Source organism: Microtus pennsylvanicus, chromosome 4 (genome assembly GCF_037038515.1).
Source record: "Microtus pennsylvanicus isolate mMicPen1 chromosome 4, mMicPen1.hap1, whole genome shotgun sequence".
NCBI lineage: Eukaryota > Metazoa > Chordata > Mammalia > Rodentia > Cricetidae > Microtus > Microtus pennsylvanicus.
The window spans coordinates 69,875,904-69,898,041 of record NC_134582.1 but is presented as its reverse complement, the minus strand read 5'-3'; the positions used below and the strand labels follow the sequence as shown (position 1 = coordinate 69,898,041).

Sequence of the window (22,138 nt, the reverse complement as noted above, 5' to 3'; positions counted from 1 at the left end):
ATTTCTTAATCTTAACATAAGCCCTGTGACATAGGTTATACTTTCACACCATTAAGGAACCGAAGAAAAGGGCTAAATGGTGAAAGGCTTACAAAAGTGGTTTAAAAGTGGCAGAGGTTAAGCCAAAAGTGCCTTGGATTCAAAATCAGTTAATTTGTCCTTAGGTCCTTTCCCTTGTGTGGGGTATTGGTGGCTTTCAGAGCTAGTTGGCTGGTGGGCTCTTTTGAGCCTGGAGGACTTCCTGCTTCCCTTTGCACCTTCTCACTGAATGAGAAAGTGAACTGACCAGTCACTAAAATAACTCTGAATTCTATATGGAGACACAATTGCTTTTCAGAGGTGTTTACAGTTTGTAGGACTTGCTCTCTCCGTGGATATTGAAAGAGAATCGTGCTCAGCTCCACAGTGTGCTTCGTCCATGAGCTGGCTTGAGATAGTTACTGTAAAGGAAATCCTTATTTTACCCCAGCTGTCTGTCTGTTGTCAGTGTCCATGTGAAAAGAGTGTGAGGACAGCTTCCAATTAGGAAACTAGTCAGCAGTGCTGTCTGTTCCTTGGGAGTAGCTAACAGTTTTCTTGTTCTTTAATGTTGCCCAGCAGTAACCATTTTAAATGTGTTCATTGTTAGGGAAATGCAAACCTGGATATCCAGAATGTGAACCAGCAAACAGCCCTACACCTTGCTGTAGAACGGCAGCACACCCAGATTGTTAGGGTAAAGTATTTTTTCTTGTTAACCATACTCATGTTTAGATCCTTGTGAAAACTGAAATGATACAGTGTTCCACTTCTTAAAGTGACATATTCAAGAACTTAAGACTTTAGGGTAAGGGATTAGTATCTAGTTCAGAGTCTTCATCATATTGTTTTTAGACTTCTGAATTCTCATAACGTTAGTGAGAAAAATTTAAAGTAACAATTTGAATAATTGACATCCTTCTTAATGTGTGTAGTTAACAGTAAAATTAAAAGCTTTGTCTGGGAACTTGCTGCTGCAAATGGGAAATTGAGCTATATATTTTTAGTTTACTAATCTGGTGATTTCAAACAAAATACCCGAAAAAAGTATTTGTTTACATGGTCTTATGGAGCAGTGACTCTTAAAAGTTTGGAGACTGAAATAGCTACCACAGTGTCTCCTGGAAATGTGCAGGGAAGTTTATTCTTGTACTCTGCCCCAGGCCAGCGGGTCTGGACCCTGGGAGGGGTTCTTTATTACTAGCTTTTCTCTTTGCTTTGACAAAATAGGGGCAAAAGCAACTTAAAGAAGGGTTTCTTTTGGCTCACAGTCAGAAATGGTGCAGGCTGTCATGGCAGGAATAGGAACGAAGCAGCAGCTGGTCACGGTGTGTCCCCAGTCAGCAAGAAGAGTTGAATGCTGATGCTCAGTTCATTGTCTCCCTCTCCCCTTTCTATTTAGTGTGGAACTCCAGACCATTGCAAGGTATCACCCACATTCATTGTGGGTCTGTCCTTCTCAGTTAAATCTCTCTAGAAACTTTCTCGGGTATGCTCCTGGATGATTCCAAATTCAGTCCAGTTGACAGAAAACTAACCAACAATGGTGTGTAAATTCCTGGTTATGCAAGCCTTCCAGATTGTCCTGATACTTATCAAGTTTGAAACATATGTTCTAGAATGATATTTTACATAACTTTTTAGAACAAAAAAAGAGACAAAGTATGATTTGCCAAGACAAGTAAGACTATAGAGTAAGGTTAGTTTCTTTGGATGCTATTGTTTAGGGCTCTTTGATGGTATTTGTAGAAAGGATTAGGAAGATTGTTGAAACACCATAAGGAAAGTCTAAAGTGAACTTATAGGTTGCTGCACAAGTCACATAATGAGATAGGCAGTAACTCATTTTGCTAAGTGGTTGGATTTTAGCAAACAATGCTTACATTAATTGTTTCTTGAAATTTCGAGCTGTTACTGTAGATTTACTATAGTTTCTTATAGGTGTAGACATTATCCAAATGAGGCATCTTTCCCTCTCTCAGCTTTTGGTCCGTGCAGGTGCTAAGCTAGACATTCAGGATAAGGATGGAGATACCCCTTTGCATGAGGCTTTAAGGCATCATACTTTGTCTCAACTACGCCAGCTACAAGACATGCAAGATGTGGGGAAAGTAGATGCTGCCTGGGAGCCATCAAAAAACACAGTGAGTAAAGATAATGTTCCCTCACTACCTTTGAAAGCATTTAATCCTTATCTGATCTGCGTTGGATAAAACATTTTGTCAGAGTTGTACTTGGGTTTACAAAACTTCAACACTATTGATCACTACGAAGTGCATTTGTTCTACATCTTATCAAAAGTTTGGTTCTTTCTAACTTGAGCTTTACAAATAGGGTAGAGTGGGGGTGTTTGTTATGGTTTGAATTTGAAGTCCCTTAATGCTTGTTCATTTTGACCAGCATTTCATTTGATCAACACTGCATGTATTTGAAGAGCTATCTGCTCAAATCTTTCTCATTATAATTTTTGAATTCTTTCTTTTCTTTTGGTTTTTATTTTTTGAGGTGTTAGGATTGATCCCAAGGCCTCATGCATGCTAGGGAAGCCCTCTCCCACTTCCATTGTCTTTTGTTTTTTTCTAATTATTTCAAAAATTATTTCTATAATATGAAAAGGAGATATCAGTATGTGATACGTACATATTTTCTTCTGATCTATGATTTGTGTTGCCACTGCCCCTACTGCTGCCTCCTCTTTGTCTTTGGGTGTGGTGGTGACAGTGGAAGACAGTAATTGCAATACAATGCTTTGGTATAGCAATGAACATAATTTAGTATTCATTGTTTTTGTATAGAAATGATAGCATAGTCAAGAGCTAGACCATGATTGTAATCCCCCACTTAGGAGGCTAAGGCAGGATTTGTGACCAGCATATACTATATAGTGAGTTCCCTGTTAGTCTAGGGGTGAGTGAGACCCTAGCTCAAACAAAACAAAAGTTTCCCTGTATAATTACGTACTGTATGTTTCTAGGCACTGGAGAAACACTATATCCTCTAAGTACAGAGAGAGTTTTAAGTGCAGATACAGCAGTTCTGTGTATAATGACTGGTATGTCTGCGCCCTCGGTCTTCCGCAGTTAAGGAGGTCCAGAATGGATATTTGATCCTTTTTATGTTCTCCAGAAACTGTTTTTCATTCTTAGAAAGTTGTAAGAGATGGGGCTCCATTTGATCTAGTGTTTCCCCAAGATGCTTCTCTAAATCAAGATGGGCTTGGAAGTCTAATGTCTGGTGATGTCTTCCTTGTCAGCAGTGCCAAGGATGTCAAGAAGGGAGTTGTGCTCATATGCATGTTTCTGTCCTTCTTTTGGCAGTGGTGTTTTGTGATGAGGTTTCACTGTCTTACCCAGTTGTCCTCAAACTCTTGATCCTCCTGCCTGACTTTTGAGTGGCTGGGATTGTTGAAATAAGAGCGGCGGGGCTGCGTACCGGCACCCGGCCGCCCACATGGCTAGGAGCTGCCGTGGGCTGCGTTCCCACCCAGCTCCGCACGGCTAGCTTTACCTGAAATAATTACACAGAAACTGTATTCTTTTAAACACCGCTTGGCCCATTATATCTAGCCTTTTCTCGGCTAACTCTCGCACCTGGACTAGCCCATTTCTTATAATCTGTGTAGCCCACGAGCTGGCTTACCAGGAATGATTTTAACCTGCATCTGCCTGGAGTGGGAGAATCATGGCGACTCCCTGACTCAGCTTCTTTCTCCCAGCCTTCCGTTCTGTTTACTCCACCCACCTAAGGGTGGGCCTATCAAATGGGCCTAGCAGTTTCTTTATTGCTTAACCAATGAAATCAACAGATTGATATATGACACTCCCACATCATGGGATTATGTATATGAGCACCATGACTGATTTTTGACAATGTTCTTAGAAGAATGGAATGTCCTTTTTAATGACTTATTTATTTTTGTTTTAAGTGCATCGGGTGAGTTGCTTGCCTGTATGTCTGTATGGAGAGTATCAGAAGCCCTAGAACTAGAGTTACAGACAACATGTGTGAGCTGCCATGTGAGTGCTGGGAATTGAACCAAGTCATCTGAAAGAGCAGTCAGTTCTCTTAACCACTGAACCATCTTTCCAGCCCAGAGCAGAATGTCTTTCTTAAATATTATTATGTATGGTTTATTTATCCTAAGAAAATTTTGGCCAAATGAAGGTTACTTACATTTTTTTTGTTGTTTTATGTTATATAGAAGCTTATAAGTTTGAGCTCTTGCTTTAAGTTCGCTGTCCAAGTGAACCTTTATTTAGAGAGATCAGAGTTCATTTGTCACTTACTGGTTGATGTCCAGCTGTCCCTGTGCCATTTGTTGAGTAGTGTCTTTTTCTAATTGAATGTCTGCTGCCTTTATCTAAGATCAGCTAGCTATCTGTGGACGCCTCCTTTTACATAAACCGTCTTGTTCTTTTGGTCCATGTTCTTAGCCTTGGGATGCCTGCTCAAATGTCTTGTAGCTTTGGGATTCAGCGTTTGCTCATGCTGAAATTAGTGAATGGATGTCCTCAATTTTTTTTTATTGTTTGGCTATTTTAAGCCTTTATACTTCCAAATGAATTTTATTATCATCTTGAAAAGTATAAATGAATCTGAGGGCAAAATGTTTGTGAATTTTTGTCTTGCATGGCTTGGGTGTATGTTACTAACTCCTTTGTGCCTTCTTTCTTGATCATCATTTAAGATGGAGAAAAGCCTTCTTTCCATAGGCTGTTGTAGAAGATCATAAAAGTACTTCAAACAGTGCATGGCTCATTATGGATGCTTAGTGGATCTTGATAGTGATTTTTAACAATTTCAGATAACACAATCAGATGCTGATTCATCTCATTAAGTTTTGCCTTGATTCAGAAACATTGAGAGTTAGTTGGTAGCAGCTCCAGAGTAACACTGAATAGGAACAAAAGTAGTTTCTTAGCCAGAACCAGAACCTGCACTTTGAGTTTCTCAGCCTTAATCGACCTAACTTTGGGTCTGTGTCTGTCTCTGAATCAGTCATGTAGGAGGCAGGTATCCAACTGGGTTTAACCACTTTGGTCCACTTGTACACTGCAGAGCCAGTTCTCAAATGTGGAAAATCAAGGAACATGGGGGTGGGGAGAGATGAGTTCACATTAGGACTGAAACACACACATATTGTTAGTGATAATTGATGGCAGATTTCCCTAAGGGAAAGTCATGACTCTTTATTTGATTTCAGTTAATAATGGGACTTGGTACCCAGGGGGCAGAAAAGAAGAGTGCAGCATCTATTGCCTGTTTCTTGGCAGCCAATGGTGCCGACCTCAGCATTCGAAATAAGAAGGGTCAATCACCACTGGATCTCTGTCCTGACCCAAGTCTCTGCAAAGCGCTGGCAAAATGTCATAAGGAAAAAGTCAGGTTTGTAGTCTTTATCATCATGTAACCGAATGTTCTACTCATAAGGTGCCGTGTAACTCATAAGGGAGGTCCTGGGACTTGCAGGTCTCTGCAGTTCTTAGGTCTTTGGGCTGCACTTGAAAGCATTTCCTCTGTGACCTATGTCTCATTCCATGTTGCGTTCCCCACGTTATGTATATCACTTTATGCATGATAAACTTAAAAAGCTTTTCTAAACTAGCTTAATCTCCTAGGAATCCTATGTGCTCTGGGAATTTATAAGGAAAAACCTTACTAGGAAAAGCCTCACTAAATGCTGTGATTGTTACAGTATTTTTCTATGATAATGCTCTAGACATTTTACCACAGGGCAGTTTACTCTCATTGAAAGTTCATAAGAATTCTAGCACTTTGCAACAAGAGCTTGGAAACAGTTATCATCAATGAAGGGTTAAAAGAATGTACAAGTGAGCCAGCCAGCCTATGGGTTGTGGCATTTTTCCTGAAGATGATCTTTTCACATATTCCTATTTTTCTGACAGTTAAGTATGTCAGTTGTTTTAATGAAAATGTCTGGTGTAAATATTTTCTTTACCGAGATAGTCATGCAAAAATTATATATCTCTGTTTTTGTTTATTTTTGTTGTTTGTTTGTTTCTTTTTCGAGACAAGGTTTTTTCTGTGTAACAACCCTGGCTGTCCTGGAACTCACACAGATCTACCTATCTCTGCCTTCCACGTGCTGGGATTAAAGATGTGTGCCACCACCACCCAGCCACATCTGTTTTTTAATACAAACAATGGTATGAAAATATTTTTGACCTTTATACTTCTTATTATGACTATATTGGTAGCTCTCTTCTTTGGTGTTTTCTCTCCTCTGTTAAATTGTACATAGAATAGCCAAGTAGTGGTTGGCGAGGTGTTGGTGGCACACTACTGGCTGTTACATATACATAGAGAGAGAGGATATTGAAGAATATATTTTAAAGATTCCTTCCAATTATGTCTCTATGGAGGCAGGAGGTTTCAGATCCGCCTGCAGCTGGAGTTGTGGGAGATTATAAACCATCCAATGTGGATGCTGGAAACTGAACTTGGGTTCTCTGAAAGAATGGTATATTCTCTTAATTACTGGGGCATCTTTCCAGCTCTTTTTTTTTTTAATATAAATGATTGAACTGGGAGCCCATGCTAACTATTGAGCCCAATATAAATACTTTAATGTATATATATATATACATATATATATACACACATACATATATATATATATATTTTAAAGTATATCTTTAAGGAACTTAAAATTTTATTACCAGAGTATAAATGCATTTAGAAATAGGTACTTTAATTACTGCAGTCATGATTTTGGACAGTGGAACCATTATGTGCATTCCTAAGTTCTTGGAACCCGTGTTTACTTTCCATAGCTGTATTAGTTATGCATACATGCATTTTCCTGCCTGTTTTTGCATATTTATGCTATGTAGTCTACCTTTCTGTAGTGTAATTTTATCCTTCTGAACAACACACTCAGTGGACTGTCAGGACAGCAGCCGGAGTGTCTCACTGTCTGTGTTTTCCTTTGTGAACTCTGGTGGTGCTGTCCTAGTTCACACCACAATACGATGCTAATCGAGGCTTCTTTTTTATTCCTGGGATAGAAAATGTTCTAAATTAAATTTTACTTATATTAGCTTTTTGTTTTGTTTATTTTGAGACAGAAGCTTAGTCTGGTCCTCTGACTGTCTGACTAAACCCACCATGTAGACCAGCCTGGCTCATTAAATTAGTTTTTGCTGGTGTTTTTAGCTGTTTATTAGAAGTTCAACCTTATTGAGTCTTCATTTAATTTGAAGATCGATGAATGTGTGAAGGTGCAGAGAGGTTTATAAGTTTAAGAAGGCTTAAGCATTTAGTACCTTTTTGATCTATTATTTTGAGCAGTAGAGATGAAAAATGAGCAAATATGAATAGAAAAGGAAATAGAAGGTTTTATATAATGCTGTTGACATTTGATATTTAATACAATCTGTTTTTTTTATGTGTACAATGACCCTTAGGTTGTTAAAAAAATAAACTTTTTAGAGTATTTGGATGGGCTTGATTTGACATACTTTGTTTTATTAGTGGCCAAGTGGGTTCTCGGAGTCCTTCTATGATTAGCAATGATTCTGAAACCTTGGAGGAATGTATGGTGTGCTCAGACATGAAGAGAGATACTCTTTTTGGTCCCTGTGGACACATTGCGACTTGTTCTTTGTGTTCCCCACGTGTCAAGAAATGCCTCATCTGTAAAGAGCAGGTTCAGTCCAGGACAAAGGTAATGAGTCTGTGATGTGTTGCTCTATCTGCTGTTGAGTTCTATGATTACCATAACATATATTAGACTATGTGGTAGTTATTTCACTTTGTTCTTACAAATGAGTTAAATACCGTAATATGTGATTTATACATTTAAAGTGACCAGTTCAGATTTTCTGAGTTGATTTCTAGTTTAACCTTACTGATAATACTTTGCCATGTTCATTATTATCACAAAACCATCCATGGATTTTAACTTTAGATTTTTTTTAGCTTATATTTCTTTCTTTACATCTAAAGTATAGTACTTAAAAAATAGTTACTATTTTTCTTTCAAAGCCCTCTAAAACTTAGATACATTGAGTTCTGTTTTGTATTTTATACTATGTAGTTTTCAAATTTGTAGAAAATATAACAAAACGAGACTTCTAACGAACTCAGTACATTTCCTGGGTTATTAGCAGAGCCTTTGACCATAGGAAAATAGTGACCCCAACTGGTTAAAGAGGAATCAACAGCTTCATTGAAGAAAAATTCTAAAACCAGTATTTAGAGGAAAGGATATTTTTAGACGAATTATTTGGATTGTTCAGTAATTTGGGAAATATAAATACATTTCAAATTAGTACAAACTTTTTGTTGAATTAGGAAATAAAAGTTTTTATTTTAAGTGCTAATAATCAATGTTGAAAGTGTGACTTTGTTAATACTACTAGAGGCTTGGAGGCCGTTCTCTGCTCAGAGCAAAATGCTTTATTCGGTTGTTCCATTCATGAGAGTAGAACCTGAGGAAGTGAGCATAAGGGGAAATTTTGTGCTTAGACTTGTCTTTCAAGTAGGAGATTGTTAGATAATTTGCTCTAATATTTTAAACTTGTACAAATATTAAGTAAGTTATTAGTATTGGAGGTAGCTTTTGAGTTCAGGAATATCAGAGACCAACCAGATTTTACTGCACTAGACTAGTGCCAAGTATACGCACTCCATGTACACCCCTGAGGCTTGGGCTGAAGAGTAAACCTTTACTAAAGCAAGCAAGAAGACAGTGGTTAGTGATGGGTGCGAAGTGGCCATTTCTGGACAATAATACTAAATAAAAGAAAGCCATGCTGGAAAACAAATGGGAAACTAAGGGCAGTGGTGTGAGCTGCAGGGAAAGGGGAGTCAGTCACGGTTGTTGCAGTACCTGACAAAATGTGTTTTGTAGATGAGGTCAAATGGAAATTATGAGTAGATTGTAGAAGACTTTAGGACAAGGGTGAGGAATAACCTAAAAGCTTTGGACTTCAAGCAGCATGGGAATTGACCAGGTCCCAAAAGGGGATCTTTTATGGAGAATTCCCTAGATTGAGGTAACATAGGCACCTCTCTTGCACTTTTAGCAATTTACTACTCTGGGTAAGGTTTTGTTGTTATTAGTCTTCTTATAACCATTTGTTTTAATACTTGTTTATGAAGATTTCCTTAAAGTTTTTGGAACAAAAAAAGGAAAGTTAACATTTAGCTCATTATCCCTGGCCTCGGATTAAATGGAGTCTTTATATGTGTTAGGAGGGAGGGAGCAGCAGAAAGAGTGCATGTTAAGCTAGGGCACCTAAGGATGTGAGAATGAGCAGCCAGGAGGGCAGAGCACATTGGGGTACACTGAGTACACCTCAGAGTACACTGGGGTGGTCAGCTGCTAGGCGGACATGCTTTCTCTCTTAACATTACCTATCCTGTGTGCCTGCTGGACTCACTCTGCTGATTTTGTTTTCTTTTGCTGTAGATTGAAGAATGTGTGGTGTGCTCTGACAAGAAAGCAGCTGTTCTCTTTCAACCTTGTGGACACATGTGTGCTTGTGAGAGTAAGTAGTAGCTTATTGGGAACCTCCCCAGTGTCATAAAAATAAGAGCGAACTGAAAAATTACGTCTTTGATTGTGTGTGTGTGCGCGTGAGTGCGCGTGTGTGCGTGTGTGTGCTTGTTTGTTTATTGGATAACCCCCTACAGAAAATCTGGACAAGGATTTAGTACCATTTTGGTCTATACTTTAGAGTAATAGAGTATACTGAGTAATTTGAATACTGAAATTCTGTGTTCTATCAGGCTGAATTTTTTTTTAAATTTCAGTTATATTACCACAAAAGGATCTCTCTTTCACACACAGCGGAAACCTATTTATAAAACTCCTAGAACATCTAGTCCATCATTTTTTTGCATATAATTTTGGCGCATCTTCATTTGTCTTCATCTTAACATTACCTATCCTGTGTGCCTGCTGGACTCCTCAGGCTCTTACAGCTTCTGTTGTTGGGGGCTATAATTTTGTTCTGTGAACTGTTATGTCAGGAGAATTTTAAGAAGTCTGTTCTTTGGACAGACATCTTTGAAGCTTGTCTAATGCTTTAGAGCAGTTGTTCTCAACCTTACGCTGAGACCCTTTAACACAGTTCCTTATGTTGTGGTGACTCCAACCACTAAATTATTTCATTGTTACTTATAACTGTAATTTTTCTACTGTTACTAGTTGCAATGTAAGTATTTGATATGCAACCACTGTGTAATGGTTATTTGGGCCCCAAAGGAGTCTTGACCCACAGGTTGAGAAACACTGCTTTTAAGTCCTTAGGCCCATTGTTTTGAAGGCCTTGGCTTTTTATATTCTTGTTGAATCTTACAGGATTTGAAATTCTCTTTCCTTTTTTTTTTTTATGGGGGGGTCTATTTACTTATTAGTGAAAGATCTCAAGTTTAATACCTTGTTTAAATTCTACTGTATATTATAAAATAGGTTAGTTAACAAATACTTGGTTTTATTTTGCTGACTAGAATATCATGCAGATTATATGGTAATCTCATTGGTTTAGATGCCTATCTTAGGATTTTTATTGTTGTGAAAAGACACTGTTACCACAGCTTTTATAAGGTTAAACATTTAATGGGGTGGCTTACAGTTTCAGAAGTTCAGTCCATTATCATCATAGTGGGACATGGTAGCATGCATGCAGACACGGTCCTGGAGCTGAGAGCCCTACATCTTGATCAGCAGGCAACAGGAAGTAGACTGGGACATGGACATGGCTTGAGCATGTATGAGACTACAAAGCCCACTTTCACAGTGACACACTTCCTCTAACAAGTCCACACCTACTCCAACAAAGTCACACCTCCTAAACTTAGTGCCATTCCCTGTGCCTCCCTTTTTTAAATGTTGGGTTAAATTACATTTTATATTTATTTATTTGTGTATATGTCTATAAGTTGTGTGTGTATGTATGTGTATATGTGTGTGTGTGTCCAACATGGTGCATGTGTGGAAGTCAGAGGACTCTTGAGAGAGGCGGTTCTCTCCTTTCACCCTGTGGGCTTTGGAGCTCAAACTCAGATGGTCAAGCTTGACCTACAGGTAACGTTATCCCTTTGCCATCTTATAGGACCCTTGAATACTGGTGTTTTTGTTTTAATTTTTGTTTCATTCTGATAGGCAACTAGACAACTAAATAAAGGGTCATGGGTTTGTTCAATTAGCAGTCTACCTCAAATAAATGTTTCTATTTACCAAGGCCTGGTGTAACGGCTGTCGTCACCTGTCAGAAGAACACAGAAAGACAGTCTCTTGGTCTTAAATAGACTTTTGTAGACCAGAGGTTGACAAACTTTTTTTGTTTTTGGCTTTATAGACCACATGGCTTCTGTAGTAACCCCTCATTTTCCAACTGCCCAATGCTGTTATCATAGTCCAGAAACAACCACTGAACTATGATCCAATAAAAGCTCATTTAAAAGCTGGGCAGTGGTGGTGCACACCTTTAATTCGAGCATTTGGGAGGCAGGGACAGGCAGGTCTCTTAAGTTGGAGACCAATCTGGTCTACAGAGTGAGTTCCAGGACAGCCAGTTGTGTCTACATAGAGAAACCCTGTGTCAAAAAACCAACAAAAACAAATCAAAAGCTCATTTAAAAGAACAGACTTTGGGACATTGATTTGTTGATCTTAACCTACTGTAGTCCAGATTACTGACTGTGTGAGCCTTGGTAGATAATTATAGCCACTAGCATTGATTACACAGTTTTTTGAGCCTTTATATTTTATTTTCCCCCAAGGATTTCCAAAAACATTAACATTTTTGCTTTATAATGTACTAGTTTTTATTGAACTTTTAACTCTGTACTAGACATTTTAATCTCTTCTTAAATACACCAATACTTAACTTTCAGCACAATCATAGTTTATATGAGTTTACTATGTTTTTTGTTTGTTTGTTTTTTTTTATTCTAGGGATCAGACCTATGGCCTCTTGGCTCTTTAGCAAGCTCTCTGCCTCAGTCACATCCCTGGCCCTAAACTTTTTTTTGGAGACAGTATCTTGTTTAGAGACAGTTATTACTTGTAGCCCAGGCTAACCTTGAGCTTTTGGTTCTCCTGCTTTTGCCTCCCAAGTACAGGAACTGAGTATGAGCACCACACTGCCCAGCTTCTAACCATGTGCGTAGCCACCTCCTGAAGAGGATGTGGCTGAGGTGAACAGCCCTTTCCTAAAGAGTATGTGCTAGAGTATTAGTGCAATGCCCACACCTCAGGATGCCAAGGAGAACTCTTGAGGAGTATAAAGTACTTTCACCAGCCAAAGGAAGGTTTATATCCTTTTTGAAGAGGCTGATGATATTTTTGTACAAAAATATTACTAAACAGTTACAGAAAGTTTGTGTAATTGTGATAAGTTATTTGATTAGTATATGATACATTAATCCTTTAAAAAAAAAGTCTGCCTCATACCGAAGACAAATCCCAAACTAGATTTATTAGTCCTTGCCTACTGCATGTTGTATTATCAAGAGTGAGACCATTTATGTTCAAGCCTTGTTATCAGGCTTGATAATGATTCCATACCCAGTGTGCTTCCATTAGGAGGATGTACCCCAGCCTGTCCACACCCATGGTTCCATGTTTTGATAAAGTTTAGTTTATCATTGTGCCTAGAGGGTTTCTTCTCTCTCTCCCTCTCCCTAGCTCTCTCTTTCTTTTTATCCTTCTTTCTTTTTCACTTGCAGAATCTTTTTATCTTTTATTTTATTTTTAGTTTTTGAGACAAGATTTCTCTGTGTAACAGCTCTGGCTGTCCTAGAACTACCATATCAAGGACCCAGAATCTCAGTCCAATGGAAAAATAGCAAAGCCCTCCTTAGGGGACTGAGTGCAGTGTTTACAGTGTGTGCAGACAGTGTTCACCATAACTGTCTCCCTTCAGATATTTACAGCCTGGACACGGCAGTCATTGTTCTAATTTTAACTGAATGTATTTCTCTCCATTTTCTAAATCTTAAGATATTTTTTGTTTCTTTATTGGTTTTGTTTTGGATTTTTGAGATAGGATTATAGTTGTATACCACCATTCCTGGCTAAACCTTAAGATTTAGAAATATTGCCGGGTGATCCTGGCTCACACCTTTAATCCCAGCACTCTGTGAGTTCGAAGCCAACCTGCTCTAGAAGAACTAGTTCCAGGACAAGCCCCAAAGCTACAGAGAAACACTGTCTTGAAAAAACAACAACAACAACAACAAAAAATTTACTTAAAAAAAACCACTATTTGGTTATGTTACAAAATGTTTTTATAATAGGTTCTTTTATCCAGCAAACATTTTTCAGGTTAGGTTAATAACATGACAGTGAGGTAGGATTTTTGTTTATAACTTGTTATAGTTAGAATCTTAGATAACTGCTTTAGTATTTGCTTTAGTATATGGTTCACAGAGAAATTAGCAGAAAAAGGCAGTGTTATTTCTGTTATAGCTAAAGAAGCATATGTGTTACTCATTTCAGACTGTGCCAGCCTGATGAAAAAATGTGTGCAGTGCCGGGCAGTGGTTGAACGAAGGGTGCCTTTCATCATGTGCTGTGGTGGGAAGAGTTCGGAGGACCCCTCTGATGATGTCTGTGAGTGTCTTCTCTTCCATCTTTACACAGAATTATACTGTGTTACTGCCCTGTTAAACAAGAGCTGGATTGACAGAGGAGCAAGTATAGCTTTTTGATGCTTTTGTTTGTTATAAGAATGTAAAATTACATTTTATTTAGTTTGTGATATGCTTATATAGACTTTCAAAAGGTGTGTGTACATGTGGGAACATGAAAGCCTTCATATGGTGCGGAAATCAGAGGATAATTCTATGGAGTTGGTTCTCTCCTTTAACCTTTCCATGGGTGCTAGGGCTCATACTCAAGTTGCTAGGCTTATAGGGCAGCCCAACACCAAACTTTGGAGGCTTTGTAATATGAAGAACATTTATGTTCTTAAAAAATACTTGCTTTCTGTTTTAAAGCTGAAATATAGTGGCCGTGTTTGTGTGCCCATTTTTGGAGTCAGCTTAATTAAGCATATACTCTACCAATTGGGGCACCAAATTCCAAGTTATTTTTTCTTTTCAGTTTACAAATGTATTCATTTGGTTCCTATACATAGCAGGCTTACAGGATCAATTAAGTGGGCTGTATTGTATGGAATAGTAAGTAGAAAGGTGAAAGGTAACTTTCCATTTATCCCTTTTATATCATGGTGCTGATAAATTCAAGTCATTGCTCATGCTTAGCAGGCACTCACCTGCTGGACTTTATTCCAAATGCTTCAAAATACAACTGTTTAAAGTTTTATTTATTTATTTTTCTTTAGGTCAGTGTTCTTTTGCTATGAAGGGACACCATGACCACGACAACTTTTTTTTTCTCACGATAGGATTTTTCTTTGTAGATCTGGCTGTCCTGGAACTCATTCTGTAGACCAGGCTGGCCTCAAACTCACACAAATCCTCCTTCCTCTGTCTCCCAAATGCTGGGATTAAAGACATGTGCCACCACACCCGCAACCATTATAACTCTTAAAAGGAAAGCATTTAATTGGGGTTGACTTACAGTTTGAGAGGACAGTTTATTATCGTCATGGTAGGGAGCATGGTGGCATGCAGGCATACATGATAATGGAGAAGTGATTCAGAATTCTATATCCAGATTCACAGGCAGCAGGAAGAGAGAGAGAAAGAGAGAGAGAGAGAGAGAGAGAGAGAGAGAGAGAGAGAGATTGGGATTGGCTTGGGCTTTTGAAACCTCAGAGCCCACCCCCACAGTGACACACTTTCTCCAACAAGGCCACACCTCCTAATCCCTCTCAAGTAGTGCCACTCCCTGATGACCAAGCATTCAAACATAGGCTCCTATGCGGACCTGATTCACTCACAGTCCTTGCAATTTATGTAAAGGTGATGGATAATGGTTTCTTTGATTCTTGGTTTGTGAACATGTTTTGTAAACAGATGAACATGAACATTGCTGCACACACCTCTGACCAAAGCTCTTACCTTTTTCACAAATAGAGAATAAAATTCCCAGGTATAAGTAGAACCTGAAATAAAAGGCCAAGAATGCACAGAGAAGGGCATGTAAAATCAAAGACCTTTTATCACAGCCTTCTGAATTTTATTGTTAACAATAGAATCTTGGCATAAAGAAAGGAGGGTTGGTCAGACTTGGGTGGATCATGCCTGTAATTCCATTATTCAAGTACCTGCGGATTAACATGAATTTGAGACCAGCCTGAGCAGCAGAGTAAGACTGCTTCAAAATAAACAAACAAATAAACAAAAATTAAGCTGGGTGTGTGGTGGCACATGCTTTTTAAAATTATTAGTTTGTTTATTTTTATTTACTTAGTCACTCATACATTGCATTTCAACTGCAGTTTTTCCTCCTTCCACTCCTCCATATCCCCTCCCCTTCTTTCCCAGATCTCTTCTGTTTCCCTTCAGAAAAGAACAGCTCTCCCAGGGATAACAACTGAGCATGGGCATAGCAAGTTACAGCAAGACTAGGCACACACCCTCATATCAAGGCTGGACAAGATAACCTAGCAGGAGGAAAAGGGTCTGAAGAGCAGGCAAAAGATTCACATCATCCCCACTCCCACTGTTAGTTCAACACAAATCAAGCTAAGCATCCATACCATGTATGCTAAGGACCTAGTTCAGACCCATTCAGGCCCCATGATTCTTTAGCCTTTGAGCCCTGCTTAATTGATTCTGTGAGTCATGTTCTTTTGGTGTCCTCTGTTGTCTGGATCCTACAGTTCTTCCTTCACCTCTTTGGTGGAGTCCCCTGAGCTCCTCCTCCTAATATTTGGCTGTAGGTCTCTGCATCTGCTGTGACACATGTTTTTAATCCTGGCACCTGGGAGTCAGAGGCAGGCAGATCTCCGAATTTAAAGCCTGTATACTCTATATTGTGAATTCCAGGCCAGGCCAGAACTACATAGTAAGACCTTATTCAAATAATCATTGTCATTTTCATCATCATTGTCATCAATATCATCATTATCCGGCATGGTGGATGCTGCCTGTTATCTAAATACTTGGGAGGTAGAGGTAGGAGGATTAGGAGCTCATGACCAGCTTTGCCTATATAGTGAGTTCAAGGCTAGTTTGAGCACCCTGTCTAGTGAGCCCTGTCTAGAAAAAAGAGCAAAAGGAAGGAAAGTAGATCCTTTTTTTTTTTTAGATCATCTAAGAGAGATTAGTTAATACTTCAGTAGTAGCTACTTTGCTATGGTTCCAGTGGCCCGTGAGCAGAGAAAAGGAGTGTGCATGTTTGCCAGAGGAATTAAAATGCAGAAATTCTTGTCACTGCAAACCTCTTTCTCCCTACCTCGCCTATTTTTTTCTTTTTTTTTTTTTTGGACTAGGTCTTGCTATGTAGTCCAGACTGACATGATGGCAGTATTCCTGCCTTGAATCTCCTGAACGTTGCAGTAGCAATCATGTGCTACTATCTCAGACTTTCTCTATTTCTTTTTTTTTTAATTATGTATTTGTAGTAAGGGGGCTGCTTGTTTGGTTCCTGGATGCCCAGATAGCTTAGACCTGAAATAATCACACAGAAACTGTATTATTTAAAACACTGCTTGGCCCCTTAGCCCTAGCTTCTTATTGGCTAACTCTTACATCTTAATTTAACCCATTTCTATTAATCTGTGTATTGCCACGTGGCAGTGGCTTACTAGCAAAGTTTCAGCATGTCTGACTCTGGCGGCTCCATGGCGGCTCTCTGACTCTGCCTTCCTTTTTGCCAGCATTCAGCTTAGTTTTCTTTGCCTAGCTAAGTTCTGCCCTGCTGTAGGTCCAAAGCAGTTTCTTTATTCATTAATGGTAATCACAGTATACAGTGGGGACTTCCATATCACCACACCTTTTCTGTTTAAATAAAAATGAAGGTTTTAACTTTAACATAGTAAAATTACATATAACAAAACAGGTATCAAATAAGAATTATAGCTACAATATTTATATCTACTTTATCATTTATCATAACTAAGGATAACTATAAGTATAAATTCTTCAACTCCATTAAAGACTCCAGAAGGATATGATATTACCTAAGTAAACAGGAAGTACATTGTAAGCAACTTCTAAAACTATAGAATTGACAGAGACATTTTTTCTGCCTGGACAGTCGCCCAAAGTTCTTCTTTACCATTGGGGCATCCATATTCAATCCACAGGCCCATAGTTTCCAGCAGACTTTTCCACAAAGCAGGAAGTTTCAAAGACAGTTCCACCTATACTGGCAGTTTGTCCATCACATTTTTCTGTGTCCTGCAGAATGTTTAGCAGACTCTTTCAGGAAGCAGGATCCCTGAAGACTGTCTCAGCTTTAGGCAAATTTAGCAGTCATTTCTCTGTGGGTCCTGCATGTCCAGTTACGCAGTCCAGGCAAGAGCAGTTTCTTGCCCAAATGACTATCAAACTCCATAAGGAGTCTCTTCAGTGCCCATCTTTCTCTTGAAGTAGAATGGAGTTACCAAGAGCAGATGTGTCATGAAAAGTCTTAAGTTCTTAAACATTCAAATGCCATTTTCTGAAGGTCTCTGAAAGATTTAAAGAATACCTATCTAACTGAAATACATATCTGTCCAACTAGAAAATTAACTAACATGACTAGAAGCTTGATGATTATTAATCTATATTTCTTAATTATACATTATATTTTTAAATGAACTGTACAGTTACAATACCTTAGTCAAGAACAGAGATATATACATGTAACAAAATTTACCTGAAATTGTATCAATAAACCAAGATCCATACCAATGCAAATTATATATATATATATATATATATAACACATTCCCCTTTAAATGTAAACAAACATTTATAGACAATATTTGGGAATATGGCATAGATTTCTCCATACTTATTTCTGCTGATTGGGGGTTCTGTTAATCGGATCTTTCATGATTTATCTTGTGTGCTAGGCTCATGTCAGTCAGCAGTTGAGCGAAGTAATTTTGGGGGATATTCATGGCAACCTTTCAGGGGGTTGTGGTCTATCAAATCATATTAGCCTGGAATGAATCCACAGGTTCTCATCCTCTGTGGAAACAACAACAACAAAAAAAAAAGAACCTCTTTTTCAAAGCAACCTATTCTTAGAACTAAATTCTAAAGTTAAGATACCTTTATAATATACATGCTGGTTTAGCTTAGCAGTCCATACAATGAAATGTCTCTCTGTACTTAGCTCATTCACAGTCAAAAAATTCAAAGAAATCATAATAATATAATATAACAATAATATACATAATTCAGACTATCTGAATTTTCCATATTTACATGGCTTGTTTTCTTTATTTCTTTTAATCTATGACTACTTTTTAAAGACTTTGTTTTATTTTTTTAAAAACCATTTACTTTTTTTTTTTATAACTCTCTGTATTCTTTTTCTTCTCTCTCACAAGCCTATGCACATTTATCCAACACTATGACTCATCTGGATTTGCCTTTATTGCATACCTGCATGTTGCAACTCCTTTCTGTTCAGGAGCACTTGTTAAAATGCTAAGCGCTTCTTAAAACTTAAGCTGCATCATTACTATGGTATATACAGTATTGTCTTTCCAGTTTAAAACTTAAGTTGTGCCCTTTCTATGTTATATATGATACTTCCTTCTTGCTTTACACAGTCCAGCATGGTGAAGCTGTTTGTTGCCTCTGAGAGTCATGCCCACAACCCCATTTCTAGGCACACAGCCAGTCCAAGTTCCACCAAGCAGCCCACAGCACACTGCTCACAAACCCCATCCAAATGCTCGGTTTTGCAAAAGAGTCAGTGTTTGTGCTAGCAGCTCAGCTCACAGTGGTGTTTTTATACCGCTTGGCTGCTACCACTGAATCAGTAAGACCTCTCTTAAAGGAGCTGTGGCAAGCTGCCAGCTGAAAAAAATGTGGCTAAACTTTATATTTTTTGTGTCTAGAGTTCCTTTCCAAGCCCTCTCAGGTTTTACATGGATTTAGTCCAGAATGTTGACATGCCAGTTTGTAGTAAGGAGGCCTCTTGTTTGGCCCTGGACCCCCAGTTATCTTAGACCCGAAATAATTACACAGAAACTGTATTGATTAAAACACTGCTCGGTCTCTTAGCTCTAGCTTCTTACTGGCTAACTCTTACATCTTAATTTAACCCATTTCTATTAATCTGTGTATTGCCACATGGCAGTGGCTTACTGGCAAAGTTTCAGCATGTCTGACTCTGGCGGCTCCATGGCGGCTCTCTGACTCCGCCTTCCTTTTTGCCAGCATTCAGCTTAGTTTTCTTTGCCTAGCTAAGTTCTGCCCTGCTATAGGTCCAAAGCAGTTTCTTTATTCATTAATGGTAATCACAGTATACAGAGGGGACTCCCACATCATGTATAAGTATGTGTGTGTGCAGGTACCCAAGCACAAAGGCCCAAGGCATTGATTTCCTTGGAGTTGGATTTACAGGTGGTTGTGAGTCATCTGATATGGGTGCTGAGAACTAAGCTCTAGTTCTCTGCAATGTCATTGTGATATCTTGGCCACTGAGTACTCTCTCTAGCCCCTATTTCTGCTAGGATTTCTATTGCTGTGAGGAGACGCCATGACCATGGCAACTCGTATAAAGGCAAACATTTCATTGTGGAAGCTTGCTTACATTTCAGAGGTTTAGGTGGGTTATGGCAGCATTCAGGTACACATGATGCTGATTACATTCTTGATCAGAAGGCAACAGGAAGTTAACCGAGACACTGGGCAGTAGCTTGAGCATAGGAAACCTCAAAAGCCTGCCTTCACAGTGACCCATTTCCTCCAAAAAAGCCACATGTCCTAATAGTGCCACTCCCATTGAGATTATGAGGGCCAATTACATTCACACTACCACACCCACCCAAGCCTATTTCCTCTTATGATTATAAATGACTACTGTGTCTTTGTCTCTCCATATGTAATGTTAGCTCCCTCCACCCCTTCTGTTATAGAATTTACAGAACTCAGGGCCTTGCACATGGTGTGCAAGCATTCTACCACCAGCTGTCTTTAGCTCCATGGGTTTGAAGGGTTTTGTTCTGTTGTTTTTTTTTTTTTGGAGGGGTTTTGTGTGTGTGTTTGTTTGTTTTTATTTTGTTTTATTTTGGTTTTCAAGATAGGGTTTCTCTGTGTAGCCCTGAAACTCACTCTGTAGACCAGGCTGTCCTTGTACTCAGAGATCTACCTGCCTCTGCCTCCCAAGTTCTGGGATTAATAAAAACGTCACTGCCCAATTCAGTTTTTTTTCCTTAGTAACTAAAATTATAGAAATATGTCATTATGTCAAACAGTAATAACTAAGAAGGTGTTTCTTAAATTCTAGCAAGTGGGACTATTCCAGTGCTGCAGAAGGACAAAGACAACACCAATGTCAATGCAGATGTACAGAAGCTGCAGCAGCAGCTGCAGGACATCAAGGAGCAGGTAATGATTGCGTCCTGCCACCCAGTGCTTCTTACTGTGCCACTTAACACATGTCTACTAGGCGACTGGCCTTTTCTGTAATAGTCATGGTTTGTGATAGCAGGTCGATGTCACAAAACAATGAGGTTTAGTCAGACATTTTCCAGAACAGGAAACACACACAGGTGCCAATAAACATGCTGGGAAAAGCCTGAAAACCACAATGAACTAGTTTGAGGAGTGTGGAGAGATTGTCGTGTGTCATGTAGAAGGCAGTGCACCAGCAGACTCCTGTGCTGCTGCTGGGCAGAGATGCTCCTAACCCCACAGAGGAGAGCACAGTCGTCTAATGAACCTAGCAGATCTGGTGGAAATCAAAGTGTTAAAACCTGGGTAGTGTGGTTTTTCTCTGCTGGGAAGAAGCAAAGGGGAAGTTTCTGGAGTCTTGCAGGGTTACAGGTTGTAAATTTCTGTGGCTTGTATACATTTCCATATGTTTATTTCAGTAGAAAATTAAAATGTGTATATGTATGTGTGTTTATGTAGAAAAACAAGGGAAAAATAAGTGCAAAATTCAGATTGGTGTTCATTATTGAGAGTTGGATAGAGGGGAGAGGGATAGAAGGGACTTGAGAAGTGAAGAGTAGCATTTCATACATCAAACTGGGTATTGTTACATTGTTATCTCCATTTTATACAATATCAACGAAGTACTCTTTTATATCCTTGATATTTATCAAAGCAAGAAGATAAGAACAGGTGTTTACTAGGTGACACCACAAGTCTTGAGCCAGGTGTAGTAGTACACTCCTAACTCTTAAACTCAGGAGGTCGAGTTGAAAACCAGAGAAACCTTGTCGCACAGACAACACAGCAGAAAGAACAGTAAATCATATCCTTTGCTTTGACACAGGGATTTAATTGCTTCAAAGACTTGAACAGCAGGAGTGTGGTCTGAGGTTGGCAATCACACCCCTATTGCCAGCCAATAGCAGTCTTTAATAATAGCAAGTTTACTTTCTGAATTTACCAGATTTAATCAATAGAGTAATGATTCTCAACCTTCCTAATGCTGCAACCCTTTTATTACAGTTTCTCATGTGATGGTGACCCCCCAACCATTAAAATTACTTCATTGCCAATTCATGACTATAATTTTACTACTGTTATGAATTGTAATGTAAATATCCGTTATGCAGGATAACTAATGTGTAACCCCTGTGAAAAGTTTGTTCCACCCCCAAAGGTGTTGCAACCACAGGTTGAGAATCACTGCAATAGAGGGTGGCCCATCATCACATGATAACTAATTTAAAACGGAATGCGTGTATTTACTAGGCCTTTGTGTACATGTCTGAAGAGAGAAAAGCCTTTTCATTGAGCTGTTTTTATAATTGTTATATAGTGACTAAGTAAAGATAAATAAGAATTTAAAGGTTTTTTCCTCTCATTTGTCTTTTTCCCCCTTCCTTTAAATATGTTTGTTTGTATAATGTCTGTCCATGTTTGTATGTATGTGGGTACACATATGTGTTCAAGTTCGTGAGCATGTATATATACATTTATATGGAGGGCCCAGGTTGACAAATGTTTTTCCTGATATCTCTGCCTTCCATGTTGAGGCAGGTGCTTTCCTGAATGTGGACCTACCTCACTGGTTTGGCCAGGGTGGCTAGCCAGCGTGCTCCAAGGAGTCCCT

The 22,138-nt window shown here is 38.8% G+C and overlaps 1 protein-coding gene across 1 annotated transcript in view; it reads left to right on the top strand.

The window, feature by feature from the left end:
- The window catches only part of Mib1 (MIB E3 ubiquitin protein ligase 1), a 112,439-nt gene that overhangs the window by 83,037 nt on the left and 7,264 nt on the right, over window positions 1-22,138 (top strand). The window contains exons 14-20 of the mRNA XM_075969299.1: window positions 629-715; window positions 2,001-2,162; window positions 5,222-5,403; window positions 7,513-7,705; window positions 9,455-9,533; window positions 13,493-13,606; window positions 20,360-20,460. Coding sequence (XP_075825414.1) covers window positions 629-715; window positions 2,001-2,162; window positions 5,222-5,403; window positions 7,513-7,705; window positions 9,455-9,533; window positions 13,493-13,606; window positions 20,360-20,460 — 918 coding nt within the window. The remainder of the gene's footprint in view (window positions 1-628; window positions 716-2,000; window positions 2,163-5,221; window positions 5,404-7,512; window positions 7,706-9,454; window positions 9,534-13,492; window positions 13,607-20,359; window positions 20,461-22,138) is intronic.